The 17,305-nt window shown below is 39.5% G+C and overlaps 1 protein-coding gene across 1 annotated transcript in view; it reads right to left on the minus strand.

The window, feature by feature from the left end:
• The window catches only part of Snx7 (sorting nexin 7), a 93,268-nt gene that overhangs the window by 60,065 nt on the left and 15,898 nt on the right, over positions 1–17,305 (minus strand). The window contains exons 2-5 of the mRNA XM_051165994.1: positions 12,816–12,998; positions 5,891–6,001; positions 4,628–4,792; positions 1,409–1,607 (exon numbers count right to left, since the gene is read on the minus strand). Of these exons, the coding sequence (XP_051021951.1) occupies positions 1,409–1,607; positions 4,628–4,792; positions 5,891–6,001; positions 12,816–12,998 (658 nt within the window). The remainder of the gene's footprint in view (positions 1–1,408; positions 1,608–4,627; positions 4,793–5,890; positions 6,002–12,815; positions 12,999–17,305) is intronic.

Below are 17,305 nucleotides of genomic sequence, written 5' to 3' on the forward strand. Positions count from 1 at the left end.
ATACATGAAGGTGCTCAGCCATGTGTCTGCACATGGCTAGTGGTTTGTTAGGTGCCTTCTTCGATGGCTTTTTGCCATTGATTTTCAGGCAGGATTTCCTAGTGAGTCTAGAGCTCCCCAATATTTTGGCAAGGCTGACTGGCCAGTGAGCCTCTGGGGTCCATCAATCCCTTCTCCTCAGCTGCATGCCTTTGTGGCTAGAATTTATATGACTGTTGGAGATGCAAACTCAGTTTCTCACGCTCCTGCCATAAGCGCTTTCACCACTGAGCCATCTCCTACCTCCGTTCTCTGCTTTGTTCCCTTTAAATACATCTATGTATTTCTATGGGAAAAGGTGTAGCACCTGTGCCACAGGCTGCCCATGGAGGTCAGAGTACAACTTGAAGAAGTCAGTGTCTCCTTCTACCACAAGGCTGCTGTCTAGAAATTAACAGATAAAGCGTCAGTGTGGTACATTCTTCTGTAAGTGGCTCCTCATCTTTAACACAGACATATATTAGAAAACATGCTGGCTGACTCACCCGTCTCTTTATAATTTTAAAATTAGAAATTAATCATTAAGCAATTGTAGCAGAATCATTAATGACTAAGAAGTAGTATGGTTTTCAAAAGGCAGATAATAGAAACGATCCCCATTTCTCCAATAAGCAAATCTTTATGACATACATGGAAGGACCCAACACATTGTCCTCCCACCTATCACCACCAGTAAAACACTAGACAATATGAAAAATGCAATTCCTCAAATGCCATTCATTAATTTTTGAGACATCGTCCATGTTGAAGATTTGATACTAACTTCTTAGGATGAAATTCAAAATGTCAAGCTCAGAGCTGGCATTACTGTCATGTCCTGGTCTACACATAGATACTATAACAGCTAGAGTTCCAAATAACCAAATGGGGACTGACCATGATGACCGAATATTCATCACTAAGGAAAATGCGTGTGTATGTGTATGTGTGTATGTATGTTTGTGTGAGCAGGTACTCATGTATGAGTGTGCAGGAGGTGGGGAAGGTCAGAAGACAATCTTGGGAGCTCTTCCTCAGGAGATGCCCAGGTTGCTTTATGAGAAGGGTCCTGAGGCTCACTGATTCAAACAATGAACCTCAGAGAGCTGCCTCTGTCTTGCCAACATCAGGTTTCCAAGCACATGCCACCATGCCCAGGTTTTGATATGGGTGATGGAAATCAAACTCAAGCCCTGATATCTGAGAGTATGCCAAGCACCTTAAAGATGGAGGCATTCCTTAAAAAAAAAGTTCCAGAAGGTGACCAGGCATGAGCCACTGTTTATAAGTGACATCCCAACAATGTCACTGCCCCACACCACAGCGGCCAAAGTGAAGATGTGAAAGAGACTGAGCATCTGCATGATCAGTCTTTAATAGCCTCCCATACCTCTTTCCTCCTTGTAAATCCTCTGAGATATTTTATCTATTAAGTTAATTTTCTGGCTAAATGTTTCAATGAAGTTATTCATTTCTGTGAACTCATCTGGCCGGTTCTTCACTCCTCTCATGGAAGATGCCACTGCCCGGACCGTTTGCCCCATCCTGCTCAGCAAGCCAGGTCCTTGCTTCTTGTAGGAAGCCAGTTCCTAGAAAAAGGAAATGAGTAAGTGTGGTGAGTCAATCAGCAGCCATCCAAGGTGTGGTCAGGAAGAAGACAGAGACAACAACACACATCTGTGGGTGTCTTTTATAGCATTTGGATGTGAAGCATCTGAATTTGTTTTTGGTATCATCCCCCTTCTCCCACTCTGTTGGCTAATACTCCATTTGAAAGCACTCCTGTAAAACATGTGGGCAGTCTGCCTTCAGAGTATAAATCCTCAAAGTAAAGCAATGGGATCGATGGTTAAGAAGATGTGATAAGCAACCGATATTTCTTTTGTTTTAGATTTACTTATATGTTATGTGCATGTGTGTCCCTGCAGGCATGCATGCCCAGCAAACTCATGCAGTGCCCTCAGAAGCTAAGAGAGGAACTGAACGTGAAGTTAGAGGCAGCTGTGAAGTGAACTCGGGTCCTTTGCAAGAGTTTCAAGTGCTCTTAAGCACTGAGTCATCTCTCTAGTTCCCAGTCTACATTTCAGAACAGATACTCCATATGAAAATAATCCAGAGAAGATTCTTTAGGGCCTATATTACTGCTGAAAAGAGCGGAAACCTTAATTTCTTAAGTATAATAGGTGACATTTCTTGACAGCTTGATGTGTTCCTGTAACTGCATGCATAGTCTTACACCCACAACTGACGATAAACTGGTGATAGGTTGTATAATTCTCCTCATTTTTACAAAGGGAAGTAGAAGCACAGGTAAGGAGAGTAAATTGTTCAAGGTCTATGAGTAATTAAACAACAGGAGAACGTGGGAGGGGATTACAGCAGTCTGATTTCAGAGGTCCCACTGCCTCACAAGACACACTCTGCTTCCTTTAAGTTCTCATTTTAGTTTATAAGCAGGTACTCTCTGACTATAGCTCTTCAACCAACCAGAGTGGGTAAACTGGGACATGACCTCCACCAACTGGCTGTCTGCAGAGGAAGCTCTTTAATAAGACATGTACCTTGTCGCCATTATTTTATCGGTATGGTTGAATAATGTTTATTATTATGGCAGTATTTTCTAACGCACTAGCAATCAATCAAGACAGAGATACTTGCTATATTTTTTTAAATAGCCTTAGTTAACCTGGGGCAGGGAAGATGTTAATCTCCTAAACTACTTCCCATAGCGGGGCAGGTATGAGAAAACTGCTCCAATCCCAATACCATCTGCTTCTAATAATTTCTATCAAGCTACGTCACATCCATAAACCCAAAATACGTGCTAATTATCATCATCTGGGCTACATCTCCATCCACGCCAGTCATGTGATCTCCTCCACCTAACCCTTGGAGCAGCCTTCTTCTCCTCTCCTCTTCTCAGTTCTCTCTTCCTCCAAAGATTCTGTCTGTCTCCCCAAGACCTGGAACCTTAGCCACGCCTATCCCATTTTCCCAGCCCAGGTGTGATGGCCTCTCATTGGTCAAACCGGTTAGGCTCTTAGACAAGGTATAGGTGGAGCACAGAGACAGCAAGCAGTCACTAGCATCAAAATACACCAGACCAACCTAGTTACTTCAGAGTTAACATGGGAGAGACAGCTACACACAGGAGGGGGAAAGGACACATTATAAAAGGATACGCAGCCATGAAAATCATCCCTTGTGGTTAAGCAAGCAACAAGACAGAGCTCATGAGATTCCAAGGAGGGCTGTAGCATTTGTGGAAACACAGGATTGTTTGGGAGCAAATAAAAGTTGGAGAGCAAAACACATAGGATAGTGCTACTTTATAGTTGTAAATTATAATCTAAATATCTGGTACACATGATATCTGATATATGATGCCTGTGAAAGGGTCATTTGACAACCCCCCCCCCCACTAAAGGAAGTTGTGACCCACAGGTTGAGAACTGCTGTTCTCGAGTCACGTGACAGCTCATGTCACAGAAGCTACAAAGGACTCCCAGATACAGAACCCTGAGTCAAGACCAACAGGAACCACTCTTTAGTCTGGCTTCTACCACTCTGGCAACATCTCAGAGATGTAAATTTTGAGTTTCGTTTGTAGTTGCTACTGAACTCCTGTCTCTTACAAACTTAATGTTTCATTGACAAAAGAAAACAATATACACAAATTTTCTGCATTTAAAAAGTAAGACTTAAGAATATCTCCTTTGTAGATAACTGAAGGAAAAGAGAGGAGACCATTTTTTATCTAGGCATCCATCTATTCAGTCATGCACTCAATTACCTATCTCTTTAATAACTTAGTAATGACTTCCATCCTTCAAAACACCCTGACCCCATTATTACTCAAAATAATGTCAACAATATACTTAAGAGCTGGGGAGATGACTTGGTGGGTAAGGAACTTGCTGTGTAACCATGATGACCTGTGTTCAAATCCCCAGAATCCATGTAAAGCCAGGTGCAGAGCACTGAGTCTCTAATCACAGTATCCTAGAGTGAGGTGAGAGGCAGAGCCAAGAAGCTGCTCAGGAGCTTCAGGACTAGCTGGCCAGAGATACATCATGACAAACAACAAGGGTAGACAATGTCAGTAAAGATTGACAGACAGCCAAGGTTGTCTTCTGACCTCAGATATGTGCTCTGGCATGTAGGTACCCACGTAAGAATGGGCGTGTGCATACATATGCACACACACATACCATAAAAACACAAATATACACACATACCACACAAACACATACATTCATACTATACACACATACACACACAGAGAACAACATACTCATGCATGACCAATGTTGATTACATATGCAAAGAGCATCCCATGAATGAATAAAAGTTAAGAGAAATGAGAATACAATACGTGTATGCGAAGAAGACAGTATATTTCCATCCTGGCTACATGTTGATTTGGCACCAGGGTTATCCCTGAAAGAAGCTGCTGCAGCGTTTTCTAAAACAATTCACTAAAACACTTCCAGGACATCATTGCTTAATTGGTAAAGGTGAGAACGGGGGGGGGGGGGGGGGGAAGCATGCACTCTGCTGCACACACGGATGCTTAAGAGTCTTATGAATATAAAACAGAGCCATTTACCGAGGCTTGTGCAGTGAGGAAAACCTTGAAATCTTCATTAAATGTCAAAGTTGGGTGATCAGCGATCCTGTTCAGAAACTTATGCAACGCCTTCCTGCGGGTCTCGATGAAGTCATCGTTGAAACGCTCCACCATACCTTTCACAATAAACTTTTCTGGCAATGGCTGAGACCAAAAATAAACACAAGTATCTGAGAACACATGTCCATGACAGTGGAAGAGCTGGGGGATGGAGCTGGATCTGAGAGGCACCGGGGTGGGGGGGAGGGGGATGTAAAGATTGAAGAGGAGTGGTGGGGAACAGCCAAGCTAAGCACGTATGCAAATGCTCATGGGACCTTTGTTGCTCTCTGTGCCGATTTAAAAAAGAAAAGAAAATATATACTTTAAAAAAAAAAAAAAGTCAAGCCAGAGTGATGGCGCACGCCTTTAATCCCAGAACTCAGGGAGGCAAAGGCAGGTGGATCTCTGTGAGTTCAAGGTCAGTTTGGTCTATAAAGCGAGTCCAAGATAGCCAAGGCTACAGAGAAACCCTATCTCAGGGAAGAAAAAACAAACAAAACAAAACAAACAAACAAAACAAACCTGAGGGCCAATGAGATGGCCCAGCATATAAAGACACACACTGCGGAGTATGACCACATGAGTTTCACCTCCAGGGTCCACAGGGTGGAAGGAGAAAAATGATTTCCACGAGTTGTCCCCTGACCTTCATACACGTGCTTGTTCACACACAATAAGTAACACTTGATTTAGAAATTGATTGTAACATGGCACACCCAGGGTTGCAAAGAGTTCTGGAGTTTAGTTGAACTCTTCGTCATTCATTATAAATGTGTTTTAACAAATCCACAGTTCAGGCTGGGAATATGACTCTTGTGGGATCAGGTTGATGGCTTGAGTTCAGTCTCGGGGGACACACATGGTGGGGAGGGAGATCCCCACTTCCCATTAATAGTTCTGAGGTCTCCACTTGCATGACAGCACACTTGCACTACTCCCACAATAAATAAATAGGTATAATACATGTCTTTTAAAAATGTAAAGCTAGTATGGAAAAATAAAATATCATTTCATATTACAATAGTTAAAAAATGAAACTATAGTTAAATTAAAGGGTTTGGAAGTTAATGTTCCTAAGATAAATTTTAGTGGGTGTAAAGGTATTATGTACATATTGTGTCTTAGACATTCTAAAACACTCAGGAAAGCACAGTTGTTGTATCATAAACAATAACATCAACAATCCCTTTTTGAACTTACTGGAATAATGAGAGTTGGGTGTGCTTCTTCTAGTTTATCCTTCAACCAAAGGAAATCTTGATAGCGTCTCCTGACTTCAAATTCACTGGAATCAAATTCCCCACGAGATGTCTGAAAGAAGGACACACACACACACACACACACACACACACACACACACACACACACACACACAATAACAGCCCATACAGTATAAGGCAGAAGACATTTGCTTAATTCTATTTTAGATGCTATGAAAAAAAAAAATAGGTCTCTAAGAAAACTTGAGTCCTAATTATTCAGTGTTTGTCAGCCCGTATGTATTTTTTTTTCCAGTCATCTATTCATGCAGCAGATGAAATTAAGCGAACTTTCCGGTTTTTCCAGAAAGAAAGCAAACACCACACTTAAATCTGAAGTCCAAACTGAAAAATCTGTCTTCCAACAGCCATCTGGCTCCCACAGGCTTTCGACTGCGAGCGCTCTGGCGTGGCTTTCTCACTGAGAAAGTGTGCTCTGAATGTAGGTCTCAAACATTCTACTTTTCTTGACATGATTAGAATTCAGAATTTGAGGAAAGTTCTATTTTTAAAATCTCAAAAATAATCTAAATATAACCAAGAAGACTGTTTTCTTGGAATCTGTTCAAATGAACTGCTTTCACTAAAATTTACTGTTGGTATGTAAAAATTCTAGCATTTTTTTTTTCAGAGTGATTTTGCCACTTTTTCCAAAAGAATATAATTAATGGATATTTAATGTGGAAGGATTTTTTTTTTCTGTAATTTGTCAGGGAGTTTTATTTTGAGCTCCATGCTTAAACTCCTAAAATTTTCAACAAATACATTAAGCTTTCTCTTCCTAGTAAAACAAAAATCTGCCAAGGACATGGGTTCGATACTAACCTCACATCTAAATCTCAGACCAAAATAACAGTAGCATTTCTCGAATTCATATTCAACATTCATGAGAAAATAACTACTTACACCACTCTCTCTTAACTGGATTTTTGCATACTAAAAGTTACATACATTAATATTAATGTTGAGATTTTACTTCAGGAGTAAAGATGAAATAAAATATTGCAAACATATCCTCCTATCACAGAAAATAGCAACTACCCACACAGGAAAATTAGCTATAAAATTAAGTAGTTTAAGTCATAGGATGCAGTTTTAATTGTTCAGAAATTGCTAATAAGCTCATGAAACTACATCATCCTTAAAGTCAGTATTTATAATATATGTAGTTCATTTTAACAAGTGTTCCCTTTGTAGGGAAAAACTGGGCGTATACCAGATGCAGCAGTCCAAAAGTCTCCGTGTTCAGAAAACACTTCAAAAATGTAATTATTTTGTACAACGATACATGGAACAGAACAGAAAATCTAATTCCAGTCATAAAAAAAACAAAAAGTAGAAAGTTTAACAATGTATATACACTGACTGATAAGTGAATGCATGTATGCATACACATCATACTTGCATGTACACACTCAGACCGTGAATCAGTAGCTCTCTATCCAACTGAGCACCAGGAACCACAAACAGGTTGATGGGCAATACCTAACACAATAAATGGGGTGACTATTGATAACAATAAATGCATTCAAGCAATAGTCAAGGGGAATGTAATTCTGACATATGTGTTCCCAGCCACTTCCACCCCTTTAGTAAATACAAAGCAAATAGTTAAAAAATTCCAGCATGAAGATGCCAAACTATATCAATTAATCAGCCAATTCTGTCCTCATCTTTGTCACTCTATCACTGGCTGAAAGGAATGTTATATTATATAACAACAACTGAAGAAAATAAAAACCAAGCTCAAGTCTCGGCAGAATGTTCCATTTCTTTCTGCTCAAGGACCTTTTACTCCTCCTGAATTGGATACAAAAATGAAAGCAGCTATAGTCATCGGAGTTTAGATAATGACTGGTTTCCCTAAAGTAGATTTTAAAATCACCACCCCACCTACACCAGTCATATTTGGTCATTCATAGACAAACAGAAGCTTTCAGACTATAGGAATAACCGGGTTGGATGACAAGATTCCCCAACAGAAATAACACATGTTCTACTTAGTGTGCTTTGAGTATCAATAATGCTTCTGACAAGAATGCAAGCTTCCATGGGAGTGATATTACAAATGGCGATTATAGTTTCATCTATAACCACAAGAGCTCAGGAACTTGACATTGAACACCAATAGGTGCACGTGAAACATAGCCCAACATGCATTTGCTCAACAAACTTTGACCTTTGTCCCAGGCTATGGAGGTATTCTAAGCTCAGAAGATTAACAAAACCATTTCTGAAACAAATGAATCCTAATAATCAATTCATCAGTGGAGGACATTGGCCACTACCCACGTACTATCAGGCTCTTGTAGCTTTGTCTTCACGGTGGTAGTATGGGAGAAAAGACCACAGATAATCTTTTAGGTTTACTTCCACAAGTCTAAGAGAAAGTCATCCCTACGTGGCCAAAGGATAAAGCACTTCATATAACCAGTCACTTCAAAATGTCAGTCTCAATAAAGGTCCTTTCCTCATGAGACAGATGCCATGAGCATGGTAGTCCTTGGTGTTCACCCTTATATAGTTGGATAACGCTTAAAAGATCCTAAGCTGAAGGTTGCCAGTATGTGCAGGTGACTATATACGTATATGCTTACAGACCTTAGTATGCCTATATCTCAGTATTATAAAAATGAAGCTGGGGCTTGGGATGTATTTCAGTTTGTAATGAGCTTGCCTAGCTAGCATGATATTCAGCCCTGAGTAGACCAGGCAGACTGGGGCAGCCCTCAGCCCTCAAGAGGTGGAGGCAAGCTGGTTCTAAGTTCAGGTCTTTCTAGCCATCTAGTGATTTCAAGACCAGCCTGGGCTAGAGATTCTGTCTAAAATAAAACAAAGTTTTCTCAAAGAAGCCATCCATACATGTCCAATGTTTGTAACAACTTTGTATCTTCCTTCATAAGATATTAAGTACTCAATCAATTAACATCATTGTACTGCCGTCACCATCTAAAACTTGAAAGCAGAAATCTCTGTCCATCAGTGTGACCTGATCAGAGATAGAGTCTTCATATATAAGACAAATACTCTGGACAACACTATGAAAGAAAGTTATACAGTAAATGACTACTGAATGATAATAAACAAGGAAATAGTTTTGATAACATAATGTACATCTAGTTGATGTTTATATATTTATTTATGTAATGTATATTCACATACACATACATGTATATGTTTAGTCTACATTCCAGAAGGTAGAAAAGGCCACTTAATTTACAACGATGTGAAAGAGAGTTTGCTACATGCATACACAGACAGGTAAAAATGTAATGTAAAAAAGTATGAAGGTTCATGTTCATGCTTAAATCCAGCTCTGCCAATTACTACACAGTACAACCTGCAAGCTTCTTCAGTTTCAGTGTACAATGAAAGAAAATAAGGGAAAGTAACACTACCTAAATTCTTGAATTGTTTTCAGTAACATAGAAAGTGCTTAAAGTATTGTCCACTCATTGGAGTCAGCATGGGTGTCAGCTGGCTCATATGTTCCAGTGTCACTGTTATTAATGAGTGGGAAGAAGAGTCAGAACATTGTTCCTTTGAGTACTCGCCATTGGTGCCATCTGCATCATACATCCTAATGTAATTTCTTTATTACAAATATAAAAGAAGTTCATTTAGATATGATTTGGGAAAACAGTAAGATGGCTCAGTAGTTAAAGACACCCATCACCAAGCCAGACAACCAGAGTTCAATCCCACTGAGTCATATGGAAAAGGGAGAGAAGCAATGACCTCAAGCTGTCCTAACATCCAGATGTGCTGCAGCACGTGCATGCACACTCCTGCCCTTTACTCTCTTGAAACTCTGAAGTAATTTAAGTGAAGGTAATTCAGCTATGGTATAAATATGGAAAATTTATTGTATGTGACTGATCAGAATCAGACCTCCTGTGTATCTCAAAAAAGGTATGTGTGAGAAATGCAAATGATGGGAAAATAACTGTTTCACAGATCCTGTGAAGATGTACAGTCTTAGCAGTGGAAACCCAGGGACCTTGGGTCTGCCCTGGTCAGTATTCATGTACTAGTCTATTCAGCTTTCTACAAAAGTCTTCAAACTTAGTGCTGTGATCTCATTTACACATTAAGAAACAGATTTAAAGAAAAGAGAGAGATTGCTTAAAATGCCCGAGATGCATATCAAGAAAAGAAATCTCCACTCAATGTGTTGTCTCACTGAAACTCCTCTTGATACCATAAAAATACAAAGACTACTCATTCACTTACCAAAATAATTAAATTTTCAGTTAAATAGATCTTGAGAACTATATTTCAAATTACTAAAACCTTTCTTGAGGGGCAGACGAGATGTCTCAGTGGTAAAGCAAACTAGCCACTGGGAAAAATGTCCCTGTTTCTACCACAGACAGGATTCTGCCTAAAAATGGGCAAGCTTGGATGCAGGCAGAGTCAACAGCCGAAACTCTGCCAAGACAGGGTTAGCAAGTCCTCCATAGTTCCTTCCTCACATGTATGTTTGTCAGATATATTGAGCCAGAAGGCTAAAGATAATGCTCCAATATTATAGAAAATTTTGGGTGACTGTTCAGGCAGTAAACCATCTCTGTCATCTTCTCATTTGAGAAGCTGCTAACCTGCACTCCCTGTATACTCAGATAATTAATTTTATTCCTTCTCAAGTCTCTGATGGGGTTGAAGAATAAATAGTTTAGTTTTACAATTAAGCTTAGTTATTTAGGAGTTAAAATGTTTTTAGGTCTAGATAGATGTTTTAAGTTGATAATGACAAGATGTGATGGAGATTGATTTACATTCAGAAATTTAGACACACCAAGATGGGAAAGATGTTATCTTCAGGGCTGCCAAATACAAATAGCCAAAACACTATGAATGTAACATGTATATAATTCCTGATTGCTTCATGGTTATTGTTGTAGGTAGTTTATTGTATATATGTGTAGTAATATATATATAAAACTATTTAATAAAAAATTGTAAAACAACAAAAACAATAAAAACAAAAACAAAAACACTGACTGCTCTTCCAGAGGACCTGGGTTCAATTCCCAGAACTCACATGGCAGCTACAACTGTCTGTAAGGCCAGGGTCCAACACCCTCATACAGACATACATGTAGATAAAACAAACAATGCACATAAAAATAAAAATAAAAGTAAAAAATTATGTTTAAAATTTTGATACCCTATGAGCATATACAGGGGGCAGAGGTCCCCCTCAGTCACAGTCATAGGGGAGAGGAGTAAGGGAAAAATGGGAGGGAGGGAGGAATGGGAGGATATAAGGGATGGGATAACAATTGAGATGTAATATGAATAAATTAATAAAATGTATTAAAAACCATTTCCTTAAAAAGCTCAGACTCCCTTGGAATAAATACAAACCTACATACACTTTTGTACTTACTAAGAGGTAGACAGCAGTTATAGACCACTTACTGCACATGGCTAAATGTTTCACATTGACCACTTCACCTAAGTGGATCCTCAGAGCAACACTAGGTTGGATTACAAACTAGCTAGTATCTCAGGTGTTTACCTTTAACAACTGTGAGGCATAAAAGAACTGGGGATACATTTTTGGTTTCTTTTTTTTTTTTTTTTTTTTTTTTTTTTTGTAACAACTTGATAATTTATATTCCTTAAGGGTTCCTTTGAAAGAACAGGAAAGTTGAGAGGCACTGAGCAGCTAGAGAAGCCTTCTTAGGGAGCTGATATCTTAGGTCTTGAAATATAAATAGTATTCTTTCCATCTAAGGAGATGGAGACTCAGACAGATGGCATACTCAGACTCATGAGAACAAGAGGCACCTGTAACATTTACAGTGTAGAAGCTCTGCCAGAGTAGAGCAGGGCTCAGGGATAGCAGAGGTGAGTCTCCTATGCAGAGCTGTCCTTGGACTGAGCTCATGATACGTGGCTCAGGGGGCTGCGTTTTGCACTGGAAGAAATCAGAGTCGATATATACACGTTCAGGAACCACAGTGGGCCATAGTTTGGAGACTGTGCTGAAAGGTGAGATTACTGTGGTGTGATCCTGAACCCTCTCAGCTAAAAGAAATGTTCTCAAACACTGGAGAGCCACACTGGTAATGGGTGGGCCTGCCTTAAGAAGATTTTTAGCTTGCAAAGAGAAATCATAAATTACTCTTATACAAAGGACTTAATGAAACACACTATACATATTTAGTTTTACTTTATCTCACATTCACTTTCTTTGTGTAAAGGATGACAGTCTTGGCTTTCCAATCAATTTCTCTTTGCATTGTTGTACAAGCATTCTGCATGCAAGCCACATGAGGTAGTTTGCTTCTATCCGAGAAACAAACAGTATTACACTTTGTAACCCCCAGAAAAATTATCAGGATAAAATGTAATGTGTCCTGTTTTTAATGATTTGTTCTCTGTATTAGGAAGCCAAACTCTTCCTTTCCAAAGGCATTAATCTACTTATTTACTCATCTGGGATGTTGCTTTTGAGACAGCGGCTCATGAAGCCCAGACTGTCCTTGAACTCTCTGATTGGCCAGGATGGTCTCAACCTAGAGCTTTTCCCAGCTTTGCCTCCAACTGCTGAGGTCCCAAGTATGCCCCACCACACCAGGTTATTTATCATTCTTATGATAAAAACCTAAAGCTTCTTATCCCTAGCAGTCCAACTTTAAAAAAAGGCCACTTAATAAAGTAAATTCAAATATCAAATTTCATAGGAATCAAGAAAAGGGCATGTAAGTTGAAATCGCTTACGTAAAAATGGCTTTCATAATAAAAAACAAGGTCAAGGCACATCATTCTGCAACACTGAAAAGTGTGACCAAGAAGCATTTCCAGAAGCTCGGAGAGCCCAATGACATTCAGGGATATGCTCACTCAACAGTTACCTTGGTTATGATCCTGTAAGTGATGAAAGTTTCAATTGTAGTGACATGGCTCTCCGGTGCATCAACTGTAATGAAGAGATCCTTTAAATCTGGTCCATCCTCAAACTTGATTTGGTTTATCATCGACAAAGGAGATGTTGGCATCATTGGGCTGAAGGAGTTCATATCCATCAGTGAGGCATCCTAAGGGACAAAGCACTTAGAAAGTTAACATCAGACACTGGAGACATGACTCATTCAGGGAGGGGCGGGCTGTATAGCATGAGCATCTGAGTTCATATTCCCAGGACACACATAATATTCAGGTGCAGTGGTCCACATCTGTAATTCCATGACCAGGGAGGCAGACAGAGGTGATTCCCTGCAGCTCATTGGCCAGCCATCCTCTCTGGACAGTTTAATTTCAGGTTCAATGAAAAAGCCCAACTCAGAAAAATAAGGTAGAAACTTATCAAGGAATACACCTAGCACTGACATCTGGCCTCCACTTGAAAGTACAAACACACACACAGACACACACACACACAGACACACACACACATACACAGACACCACTCATTCACATAGACATGTGCATTTACTCACACATAACACACAGTCATATAAAACTGACTTCAAAAGAAATAATAACAATTTTCAACTTCTGAGATGCTACCAGTATTAATAAAATATGGCAAAAGCAAAAAGCATTTCTGGGCTCATAGTTACTATGTTTGGTAACTATTTTTATATGGATATTAAATTTTTATTTTCAATCCACACTTGCTCAAAAAGTCATATACTTTTCAAGGACTCCTTTGCTTCAAATATTTGCATTATCTCTAAAATACAAGTTGAAATTTACTCCTTAATGAAATAATATTAAGAGACAAGATTGAGTTATGAAAGTAAAGTCTTAATAAATAGCTTTAGTAATCCAGTAGTGAGGCTCGTGCAGGAGGACTAATTACTTCTCCACTTTCTGCTTTCCCTGTGTGTGTGTGCATGCATGTGTGTGTGTGTGTGTGTGTGAGAGAGAGAGAGAGAGAGAGAGAGAGAGAGAGAGAGAGAGAGGGAGAGAGAGAGAGAGAGAGAGAGAGAGAGAGAGAGAGAGAGAGAGAGAGAGAGAGAGAGAGAGTGTATGTGTACACACACACAAAACCCCATCATGGAAGCAGAGTGGCCTTCCCAAGGCACCAAACCTGTCAGCACCTACCAAACCTGCCAGGCATGACTTGAACCAAATAGTAAAGGACAAATTCCAAGGTTAATTAGGTTAATCAGATACACAAAAATACAGAAACAAGAAATTCCCTGAAACAAACGTTGAATGAGATAGATAATTTCTTCCTCTATGATAGGATACAATAAACTGTACCCAATAATAGAATATAGTTAAACAATCAAAAGTTAGGCTTGTTATGTTGCAACACTTATTTTCCTTTTAATCCTATGTGCTCTCTCTCTCTCTCTCTCTCTCTCTCTCTCTCTCTCTCTCTCTCTCTCTCTCTCTCTGTAGCAGAATATGTGCATGTGAATGGAAGGGGCTGTAGAAGCCTTTAGAAGATGTCAGCTCTTCCAGAACTGTAGGGAGAGGTGGTTGTGTCTCACACAATGTGGGTGTTGGGAAGAGTAACTTGAGCCCTCTGTTAGAGCACTAAACACTCCTATCCACTGAGCCCAAGGTAATATTACAAAAAAGTTCATAAAACCTGTGCCCAACTAGATTCCATTGTTTATTATATGCCTGACCAAGGAAAGAAAAATGGAAGAAGTGAAGAAAAGGAAATGGATAGGGAATGAACTTAGCAACCATACCCCCCACCCTAGCAACCATACTCCCCACCCTAGCAACCATACCCCCCACCCTAGCAACCATACCCCCCACCCTAGCAACCATACCCCCACCCTAGCAACCATACCCCACCCTAGCAACCATACCCCCACCCTAGCAACCATACCCCCCCACCCTAGCAACCATACCCTCCCACCCTAGCAACCATACCCTCCCACACGAAAAAAAAGTTAACATAAGATGTTTCAGATGTTGAGGCTTCTCGTGTTGCCCCAGTTAGCCCAGATTCATCTAACTTTTGAGGTTGGGGGATTTAGGGAGGAATAGATCTTTAACATTTATTCTGCCCTAACAAAGATGTTCTCAGGTTTATTTTTTTTTTCCTGTGTGATTTTTTTATATTTTCAAAATATTGTAAAAGTCAACGTATTTGGTTTTATAATCATAAAATTATATTGATTGCTGGGATCATGTTGTATATGCTCATATTCAGAAGCAGAAAAACTCCATGATGGTAAGTTAAGAGGGCTCTCTGGGGCCCTTTAGCAAGGGACTTTGAATTACATTTTGTTATTTTATGTTTTTCTCAGCTCATCAAGGTTACATAGCTAAACATAAAATTTTAAAGGATTGTAACGAAAAGGGATAATTGTCTACAATAAAATATGGGATGCTACGTAACAACCGTAAGAAGGCACTAACAGAATTTAGAGCTTCCAAATAAACATTCCACCAGTACGTGCAAAATCTCTCTCAAAACCCATCCCATATAAATAGTAGTTTTCTAAACTGACAAATTTTAATTTGGTAGGCAAATGTCCTTTAAGTTTCCCTGACACTATACGCAACCCTGTGCTCCAGCTTTCTTTGTGCCCACCCACTCTGCTCACCACAACCCACTGCTTTTTACCTACTAAGTAATTTTGACTTCTATTTTCTCTGCTTCAAATGTAGCCTTTTATACAGTGGGAAGGATCTGGCTTGGTTTATGAAGGCTCAGAATTCTGATGCATGCCGGGTAGTGTCATAAAAAATATGCTTCTACATCCAGTAAAGGAAGAAAATTACAGGCTGAAAATTTAGCAACATGGATGATTTCAGTAGAAGGATTTAAATTACTACAAATCCCTCAAAGCACATTCTTGAAACCTCAATAAAACCAACTCTCCAGCATGTTTTAGATTTGTTCTCTCCCACAAAAATAAAAGAACATTTGCTAACATTACTAAAAAAAAATGTACCTTGACACGAATGACTGAGGGTATTAGTGTTTGAAAAGATACACAGAAGCGATTAACACGTTTAGCCTTTTGTGGTTGGTGCATTTGGGAAATGTATCCTTCACATACATTCTTATCTAATACAGAATTCACCTCCACCATCGCTTTCTCATTCCCTCTTCTTCTTCTTTTCTCTCAATTTAGAAACAGATACATCCTCTTACGATCTTTTAAGCACTAGAGAAACATCTTTAAAATTTTTCCCAGACATGACAGCTGAAGGGAAATGATCTCTATGACAAATCCCTACTTTGAATTAAATTTAATACCCTCCCCACTGCCAACTGAATTAAAACACACACACACACACACACACACACACACACACACACACACACACACACACACACACTACCAAGAAAACCAAGATTTGATTATATAATAAAGAAGCCAAACGCACTGCAAAATTCATTGTGTTCTATCTTTGCTTCAAAGGACCAGTCCACTGTTAGAGAAAATATTTAAGCTACTTCTGAAATGATTCTATAAAATTGGCCTAATTGCCAACAAATTAAACGCAGGTTTACCTGTTGCTATTCCTGGTTCAGTAACTGTTTCTGCTATCAGTTCAATCGTGCCTACCAATCCCCCAAATTCTCCAAACCCATGTTTTGAAAATTTACCACTTAGTACCTTTGAATGTGACTTTATTTGATAAGAAGAGGGCCTTTGTGAGTCTCTGTGTGTTCATGCCTGCTCATGTATGTGTGGATGCACTAATATGGGGGTGAAGCTATGTTTGAGGAACTTTAGGTACAGTTTCCTCCAGAGCGCTCAGAGTATATTCCTGTCTCAAGCTCCCTAGCTCTATACATGTAAGCAAGTCTAGATTTTGTTTTTGTTTTTGTTTGTTTGTTTGGTTTGGTTTTTGTTGTTGATTGGTTTGAGTGTTTGTTTGTTTGCTTTTTGTAAACATGGGTTTTGGGGGAAACAAACTAAAATCCCTAAGCTTTAACATCTGAGCTATCTTTCTACCTTTGGCAGGATCTTTATAGACCTGTTTAAATAAGTTCATTTGGCCTAGAGTTCCTACACTGATCTTGTCTGTAGACTTGAGTTCAGATACCAGTGCCCACACTAGGTAGCTCACAACTGCCTGTAATTCCAGCTCCAGTGGATCCAAAACCTCTTGCTTCCATGGGAACTCACATCATCACCATGTCACCACCACTCCCGACCCTGCTATGCAAACAACACCCCACACGCAATGAAAATAGTAAAAACAAATCACAAAGAGTAAAATAAGTTCATTAAAGTGACACGTGATTTAATATAACTGGCATTCTTGTAACCGGTACGGGGAAGAAAAACGAGACAGTTATGAATAAGCCCAGGCCAGGAGCGTGGCATAGGTCCTTCATTTACAGCCCAAGAAGAAGCCTTACTCTTGATGTATTGGCCTTCAGATCTGGGAATGCATCATTTTTTAATTGTTG

This window comes from Acomys russatus, chromosome 23 (genome assembly GCF_903995435.1).
Source record: "Acomys russatus chromosome 23, mAcoRus1.1, whole genome shotgun sequence".
In the NCBI taxonomy this organism is placed as follows: Eukaryota; Metazoa; Chordata; class Mammalia; order Rodentia; family Muridae; genus Acomys; species Acomys russatus.